General features: G+C 36.5%; 1 protein-coding gene across 1 annotated transcript; it reads right to left on the bottom strand.

Moving 5' to 3' along the window:
* Positions 1-207: 207 nt before the first annotated feature.
* On the bottom strand, positions 208-7,258 carry CCKAR (cholecystokinin A receptor). The gene is made up of 5 exons (XM_050947856.1): positions 7,138-7,258; positions 6,230-6,481; positions 3,787-4,048; positions 1,760-1,887; positions 208-1,111 (listed from the first exon to the last, which is right to left on the bottom strand). The coding sequence occupies exons 1-5, from the start codon at positions 7,256-7,258 to the stop codon at positions 585-587; spliced, it is 1,290 nt and encodes a 429-aa protein (XP_050803813.1). The 3' UTR covers positions 208-584.
* Between the last annotated feature and the right edge of the window lie 1,972 nt (positions 7,259-9,230).

The following is a 9,230-nucleotide window of genomic DNA, read 5'->3' as shown; positions in this document are numbered from 1 at the left end:
CAAGAATTTCAAAGGGTGGTAGCTCAGCTAAAATAAGGACGACAAAGAGTTCTATGAAAATAGCCAATATATTTTGATTTCATGGAATTGATATTTAACCATAAAATATAAAAATAGAAATTTGTAATCAGGACTGATAAGAAACCCCAATCTATTAGTGTCTTGGAAATGTCAAGAGATACTCTGAGCTATATCTAAAAACTGCAATTTTGCATGAAAAGGGTGAGCCAAACTGCCGGTGGAAAGGACACCCTCAGGTTATAGAATGTGTTTACAGGAGGCTTTAATACAAATGCACCATGCTGGAGGGCTGGTTTCAAAGTCCCTTATCTCCACGAAGCCTAATAACTCCAGTTTCTTTTTAGAAATGGAGGTGACACAAAGCACAGACCCTAGCAGTATCCATGGCCCATACAATTCCCTTGGCATTTCCTACCAGCTAATTGCTTAACTGTGGTGTTTTCATCTTCTCAGAACTAAGTCATGTTACAAATCAAACCTTAGTTGCCTTTCCAAGACCAGATAAGAAGATAAGGATTTGAAATTCTCTTGGCCATGTGTAGCCTCTCCTTTTCTGTAGCAGTTCACGGGGGAGCAGACGCATTCATGTGCGTGTAAGAGTACCTGGAGAGAGATGCCCCTGTGGTCTTCCCCTCCTCCTCATCTCCAATCTCTCCTCTTACTACTGGAGGCTTTTGTTTGGGACAGCAGGTGAAAGTGGCCAGAAAGCCCATGCGGAAGCGCTTGTTCATGAAGCAGTAGATGATGGGGTTCACACAGGCAGAAGTGTAGGAGAGCAAATGAATAAAGGAGATAGGCGCTCCTGAGAGATGTTGGTCTGCTGATGTGGTGTCAAATGCACGCCAGGCATTTACACTGAAGATGGGAGTCCAGCAAAGGAAAAACAAAATCACAATCACCATCAGCATGCGGATGACAAGCTTCTTGGCCATCAAGTTGACAGTTGAGCTGTTGCTTCTGACCCTGTCTATTTTGGTGCTGCTGGTGGCAGAAAGCTGTTGCAGTGGCATTTTTCTCTTCTTTTTGGTTTTCTGCAGGTAGCAGCCATCTCCATCCTCATATTTGTTGCTACTGGTGCTGGCTTTCCTTTCTGTATGTACAAATCAGCAGCACTCACATAAATATGTAACACAGAACATTTCTGAATAGTGATTCAAAATATAAACAAATTAGCGGAGTCTAAATTTTGAAGTAAACAAAATCCTTCATGGATGATGAGCAACTAGTGGTAAAAACTGTCATTCCAATTCTAAAGTGAATTTTGATTCAGACATTTTGGTGACCATTTGGTGTTCCCTTTCAATGAACATCTAAATGTCTCTACTACTGTGAAAATTGGCAAAAAAGGAACATTAAGATTGAATGTTTGAAGTAATTTTTGAATTGTATTTTTTAGGTTAAATTTACAATTCCTGTCATGTTGCTTAATAGCAAAAATAATCTAATCTATGATGAAAAACAATATCCATTTGGTTTATTTAACTAAAACATTTGGAATCACAAATATCCTGTCTGAACTCTTTTCAAATAATCTGCAGATGATGGATTATTCACTGAAGAAATTTTCCAATAATTTTGATTAACAAATACATGCAGCAGTTTTGCAATCTGTTCATAGATGTTTTGTGAACAAAAAAGAGGTGGCATTTATAGAATAAATGACTGACTCAGCTCTACTATTCACATCTTCAAAGATGAACATAAAACAAAACAAAAACAAATGCAAACATGCTGTTACCTCGTGAAGATTTTCTCTGGCTGACATCAAACTTTATTCCTCTGTACAGTTCCAAAGAGATTAAGCCATATGCAATCATCATTACAATACCAGGTATAAGAAAGAGTATGAGCAACAGGAAAATGTACCTGAGGAAGCCACAAAAGAGACTGAGATTAGGGAACAGCAGAAATACAGAGAAGCAGCTGAATATTTTTGTTTGTTTTCTAAAGATCTGGGTGAAATGTTTTTAGGGCTGATGAGAGGTACTCTATTGACAGCCCTTTTTTCCTCCACAGAAATAGTACAGTGCGAACAACAGCAGAGCTGGCTTCTCCACGCTGTCCATCCAATGTGTCTCACCCCCAGAGGCACTTAGGGCTAAAAAGATGCTTCAGTCTCTGTGCCTATTCAATACCTGTCCTCTACTAAAACCAGAATCATGTTGGTGGTGGTGGTGGTTGTTTTTATGATGTAAAAGCTTGTCCAGTGGGAATTCAGATGAGCAGCTACCTGTGCTTAAGAGAGATGCTGATATTAGCCATTAACTTTCAAGAGGAATTTTGGGCCCCAGTTCATCATGTTTGCTGGGTCCCCCGCCTCTCCCATTTCACTTTATTATAGATGTTACAGACTTGGTGGAGGAGGGAGTGCTGAGCTTGGGATCCTGGTACAACAGTTGCCCCTTTCCTCTCCCTCATCAGCCTGGATTATTACATCCATGGAGTGGGATTGTGTCATTCCCTCTACCCGCCCCGAGGAGTGCGGCCCGCCCCAGAAGCATGCATTGGGACGGAGATGCATTTCATTCCTCTCTAGCCCCATACAGATTCTGAAGGAAAGATGGTATAGTTTGGGCTCTTATTTTTCTGCTGAATCCCTTCCATAGGAGAGATTCCACTTTAAAGCAAATCCTGTAATATTTGATTACACATTGCATATGAGTTAATATACCACATAACAAAACATAAGCAGTTTCTCTAATGGTACCCACACCCAGGGAAATTATTTTGCTTTAAGGTATTTTATTAACAAATCAATTGTATATTTTGAGCCTAACCACTTGCTCCTTGCAGGAACATTACTGCAGATTCACTGGCATTGCTCTGGATTTACATTGTTATAACTGAGAGCAGAATTTGGCCTTTTAACTTTTCTCTTCATACATCCTCATTATGGCACTATACCTTAAACTACTAAAAATGTTAATTTCAAATAGATATTTATATGCATGCACCATATTTAGGTGGTGCAAACTATAGACCTGTCTCCCTTCCATTAAAGACAGTAGGAAAAATCCTGTATCTTCCCTGCACCAACTAAAGTGCTTGGTTACAGGAAAAAGAAATATTAGGAAAGCATTAAAGAGTAAAAATGAGCTTGTTTAACGCAACAGTGCAGCTCCTTGATTATGTCCCTATGTTGTTTCTGTGCCGTTTATTCCTTGGGTGTAGACATTTAACACTGACTGTACTCTAATAGCCTGCTGCCCCTTTTGCACTAATCTCTCTAGTCACTAGGTTGGTTCTGTTCTCAGGTACATTTGCTACTTCTCCAGTTTTCGTGTCATCATATTTGTTCACAATTGAAACTGCATCAAAGAAATGCAGACAAAGAAATGAATCAGTCCTGGAAGGGACACTGAGAGACGTAAGGCTTTTAAAAAGATTAATTGTTAAAAGTAAACAAATCCTCTGGACATACAAAAAATAAAACAGATCGAGCTATACTGACAAGAAGCATCACTGCTGGAAGTCTGAGAGATGCCCTCATTTCAGGGACAATGGCAGCTTCATAGACTACAGTTTGAAAATCACTGGCCCTTTACATATATCCCCCAGTTGTGAAGAAAAAGTAATAAATGTACTTAAAAACAAAAAAGCGCAGAAATTAAAAATAGAAATTCTTGTGACTTTTTAAACAAGTATAAAAGGATTATAAACAGTCACTAATGGTTAATAATTGATTTTCAACAGGCTTAATGCTATCGTGTAATCCTATTTTCTGCCAGATAATTATATGTTATTTAACAGTCAGTTATATCTTACCAGGACTGCTGAATGACATCGCTTGGCCAAAGGAGGCGACACATGTTAGCTGTGCTGTTGTTATATTTTGTAAAAGGCACCAGTTTGCTGTAAATTGGGTATGGCGACATGATGGTAAAGGAGAGACACCAAGTAGCAGCAATCACCTTCAAGGCATGAGATTTTGTCTGCCATACCCTGGACTGCAAGGGTTTGCAAATAGCACTGTATCTCTCCAAAGATATGGCAACCAGGTTGAACGTAGATACACTTACTGAGACACCTAAATATATAAAACAAAGAAATGGGTTCTTGTTTTAAAAGGCTGGCTCTTTGTAGATAAGCTTGCTAAGTTTCCATGCACATATGCAAAACAATGAAAATATAGTATTACTCATATTTTCACAACTCATTAAGTTAACAGAGGTGGACCTGATTCACCTTTGTCATGCTCCAGATTTATGCTTGTGTAACTACTGATGTGTATGAAAAAATAATTGACATCTTTTGACTTAGTTCCATCAAAGCAGGAAGCTATAATCAATCAGAGTACTTTAGTTCTGATTCATCTCTGTATTACTCCAGTTTTCACACTAGTATAACTTCACAGAAACATAACCAGGCACTCGGGAATCAGTGGGGTTACACTGGTGTGCATCTGGAGTAACAAAGCAGTGAATCAAGTATAATTTTAGTTTGAATTAAAATAAAGCAAGTATCTTGTTTAACTGACAACCTAACTTCCTGTTTTGATAAAATTAAGTAAAAAAAAAACTAAACAGTTACATTTTCATAGATTTTAATGGAGTCACACTGGCATAAAACTGAAGTAATGCAGTAGGAATCAGACCCATTTTCTGTAAAATATTCATTAATTTCTCCTCCTCACTATATATAATACTTCAAACTTTCAGTGCAATGTGCTATTTTTTTTCCACTGCGGACCTCTGATGTGTTTACTGTATGACTTATGGGACAATTCACCTTCTGAGTCTTAAAATAAAATTAACTTTGTAATTGTAAAACTTGATATTAGAATATATTCCCTTTGAATATATCTATATATGTAATTGGTAACACTTAAATTGAAATATAAAAAATGCAATGCTTCAGTAACTTTCATGACGTTTATGTCAGTAATTCATTACATGTTTAAATACGACCTTTAGTTTTATTGACCATATCTAAGGAAAGATGTTGACTTCCCATTCCCACACTTTCAAAATGCATTTTCACATTACATCACAGTTTTCAAGGGCACACGTTAAACAGAGGTTCTTGTAATTAATTGCTAAGTCTCATTTTGAGATAACAAACTTTTCAGAATTCCCTCTTTTCTTTTTACTTTTTTAAAAACTAAATCTAAAAAGTTGGGACAGTAATACTTATCCAGATAATTTATAAATCAGGCCCTTTCATGGATCCACTTCTATAATGGGAGGCAGCTGAAGCCAAAGCATATTGAATGTGGTGGTCTTTAAAATATGACTCCATAAAAATAGTATCATTAGGCTTCATATTTATTGTCTCACAGTGACTCCTGGTTATATTTGAACAGTTAACAAATAAAAGGATATTTGTTCTAACAGCCCTGCAAATTCCACCTGGGTTTGCAAAATCAGAATGTTGGGGGATTTTTCCTTCTCATTTGTTACCAGTAGTAGAAATTCTGTGGGCCAGATTCTGCCCTTGGTAATGGTTACGCTTGTACAATCTTATTGTATTTGCCCTGTAATTAGAACACTAATGATTCTGCTGATGATATGCAAGAAGGAATAGAATCCAACTTCTCACCAGGCTTCACCCTGCAAGGTGCTGAGCCTGATCTAGCAGAACACTTAAGGATATGCTTAATTTAAGTGTATGCTTCAGTGTTATGTTAGATGAGACTACAGAGCTCAGCATCTTGCAGGATTATGCCCCCAGAGCTGTGCAGAGCTTTCTCTTCAGCTCTGACAAGAGTATTAACTTTTATTATCAAGATGATCAGATATGGCTCTGCAGACAGCACACAGGGAGAATTTTTGCAGATTACAGGGGGTGACACTTTTACTAATTGCTTTTTACATAGGTGCTGGAAGTATGGGTACTGGGGTTTGCTGCCTCACCCCCTGGCTTGAAGTGGATTCCATTATATACAGGGTTTACAGTTTGATTCAATGGCTCTTAGCACCCCCACTATACAAATTGTTCCAGCACCCTGTCTTCTTATAGCAATGTAAGTCAAATTTTAATTAAAGAAAAAGGGTTTTATATAATAGGCTTTTTTCCCATCTGCATGTGACAGCTTGAGCTACTTTTTTGCCTTAGTGCTGATCTTTCCAATAAGGTGTTACTGCCCAATCAGTCCTGCTTAGTAGCTTTTGAGAGTGCTTAGCACTTTAAAGGATCTGGCCCTTGTTTAGTATCTCACAAATGTAATGGGTTATTTGCTTTAGAGTAGGTATAAAATTCAGAGACTTACCCATGAAGTAGGTGGCAGTTTTACAAACAGCACTACCAAATATAAAATCCTTCAGCAGGTTGGGAATGAGGGTGAAAGGCATGCAGAAAAGGCAAAGCATTAGGTCACTGACAGCCAGCGACAGCAAAAATATGTTAGTGACGGTCCTCATCCTTTTGTTTCTTATCAACACTGTAATTACCAGTGTGTTCCCCACGACACTGAGCAAAAATATCAACGAATATAGCAGAATTCGAACTGTTTGATGTAAATCTGAAAATTGTCACAATGAAGAATCAGTTATGAAATATGAAAATCATAAAATTAATGATTTTTGTATCACAGGGGTTTCATTCATTACCCAAAAGGCGAAGACTGCTCATCATTCAAGGCAGTAGACTTGATTTTTATCTCACTTATGCAAATCTACTGAAGTCATGTCATTACACCAATGTAAAACTGCTGGAAGTTAGAAATCCTGATTCTGACCTACCTGAACTGTTCTTTAAGACCGTAAGAAACATTATGACAATCTATATTATTTTAATACATGAGCAAATTTTCTTTACCAGCTATATACAGTATTATAATTTCATGTTAGTTGCTTCCACATACTGCATTAGATCAGATAACTTCGTTGTTATAGAATTATTCAAGAGCAATATAAAATTATCTTTCATTAAACAATTATCAGTACTGTTTACATTCCATTCTAACTGAGTATTACTCTCTAGATGTATTTATAATCTGGAAAAACAGGACATATGAAGTTCTTGATCGTCTGTTTCTTATCCTAATTTAGCAACAAATGGTTATTTTCACACTGCCTCACCTACAAACCTTTGTGTACCTGTTTTTCTTGAAATATCCATGAGTTTGTCTTCATCTGGAACTGGTGATGTCTGAAAAATCTATTTTCCTCCACATACCTTTAGCAAGAGGAGGTGAATCATCCACACAGAAAAACGTATCATTTTCCATGACAATATCACACAGGAACGCAGAAATATTGGTTCCATTCTCAAGTAGGATGTCATCAACTAGTTCCATTCTTCAGTCTCCACAGGCTAGCTTATATGTGGCAAAAGGCAGATTTGCAACTATCTGCCCATTCTTTCTATGAGCAAAAATATTCCTGAATGAAGTCTGCAGTGAAAAGATTTGACAAAGGTTTTCCAAGTAAGTCTTTTTTCAGCTAGCCATAAGGAATATCCAGTACAAGGAATTATGTTCGGAATGAAAAAGATTTATTCTAGGAGCATATAAAGCAGTTTAGATGCATGAGAGAAAAGCATAAAGACACACATCTTCTCCTGTACCTTCTAGATCCGCCCCCCTTCTATTATTGGGTTAGTGTTGGGATTATAAACATACTAGATAGCAATTACAAAATTAACCCCTTGCAAGATTGTTTCAGCTCACACATCTACTAAGCCTCTCTATGTGGATCTGTTATTGCCACAGATAATAAATCATGAGCAATAAATGATATAACAAATCACTCTTCCAGCTAACAATATTTAACAAGGTAATAGAAAATACTTGAACAAAAGGATGCAGAAAAGAAGAAACAAAGTTAGAGCTTTGTATGTCTATATTTTTATTTCTTTATTTAAAAACATTTTCATTTCTTTTAAGTTTGGAAAAAATGCAGTAACATCTCTAAGTACAACTGGAAGACTGTCTAAGTATCAAATGGAATAATTTATTACTCAGGTTCCTGTAAAATGGGGATAATGAGACTTATATTCCTTTGGAAAGCACTTTGGGATCTTTATATGGAAAGCACTATGGAGGCCTGAGCCAAATCCCACTGAAATCATTGGGAGTCTTTCCATCCACTTCAATGGGCTTTGGATCAGGCCGTATAAATGTGAAATATGAATATTGTTTGCTAATATAAGAAAGATCCTGTGAATTTTCTCTGAGTATGGGCTTATACGAAAGCTTTATAAATGTCCATTGCACTTGCATTATCTGTAATTAGACTACAAAGATAGCAACAATGAATAAACAACATCTACTTCTGATAATGTTTTTCTCAAAACACTGTCTTCACTCTCCTATTTCCACAAAGTGTGTAAACCCAAAGCTGGGTGTAAGCTAAGGAAAAATTATAGGCATAATTCATTACAAAAAATTACTGAATAATAAGGGAATAAATTCATCCCTGCAGTTACTCCATTGAAGTCAAATTTATTTTAAAAAAGGAGAGCAATAACAGAATTATGTCCTTCAGACCCCTTCTTTAAACTTAATATAACAAGATTGGAGGGCCTGGATTTATTTTCCAGCTCCTCCAACCTCTGATGCACAGCCACATTGTCTGGAACATTTATGTGAGGGAATATACAGTAACACTGCAGATAAAGTCTGAATTGCTCTCATGCCTTAAAAAGATTTATTATGATCCTTATCAATTTGTTGTACAGAATCTTGTAAAATTTTCTAATCTGAGGTAAAACAGAGTCAAATTTTTGATTTGTATATAATGTACTTAGTTTATTTCATTCTGATGAAGTTACATTAAGTTCAGCAGGCAACACTCCTTTCCTCTTTCCAGGAATAAGTCATATATGATACAAACCTAGGAGCCTTTTTCTATCTGTGACATTATAGAATTATACATTCTGGGATATTTTTTTAATCTAGAATTTCACCTGAGAGAAATAGCTTTAACTACAACTTGTTTCAATTTTTACAGCCAGGTTAATTTGAACATTAGGTACATCAATCTTTGAATAACTGAGTTTGATCTCTAGCTTTCCAGTTCACCTTTAAATTCTTATTTTACATAATTCACAGAGATGGTACTAACCAACTCTTACATGAAATGGCAGACAGATTGTTTGTTATTTAAATGCAGGAGTGAATTTTGGGTTATTTCAGTATTTACTGAACATGTTTCAGATAGGCCAAGTGGGAACTACCATTAGAGCTGATTCCCAGCTCCTGCATATTTAAAAGGGCAGCTGTATTGATTCAATGCATAGGATGCACAAGAAAAACAAAAAAAACTCTT

The sequence above is a fragment of the Gopherus flavomarginatus genome, chromosome 3 (genome assembly GCF_025201925.1).
Source record: "Gopherus flavomarginatus isolate rGopFla2 chromosome 3, rGopFla2.mat.asm, whole genome shotgun sequence".
In the NCBI taxonomy this organism is placed as follows: Eukaryota; Metazoa; Chordata; order Testudines; family Testudinidae; genus Gopherus; species Gopherus flavomarginatus.
This window is presented reverse-complemented; position numbering and strand designations above follow the sequence as displayed.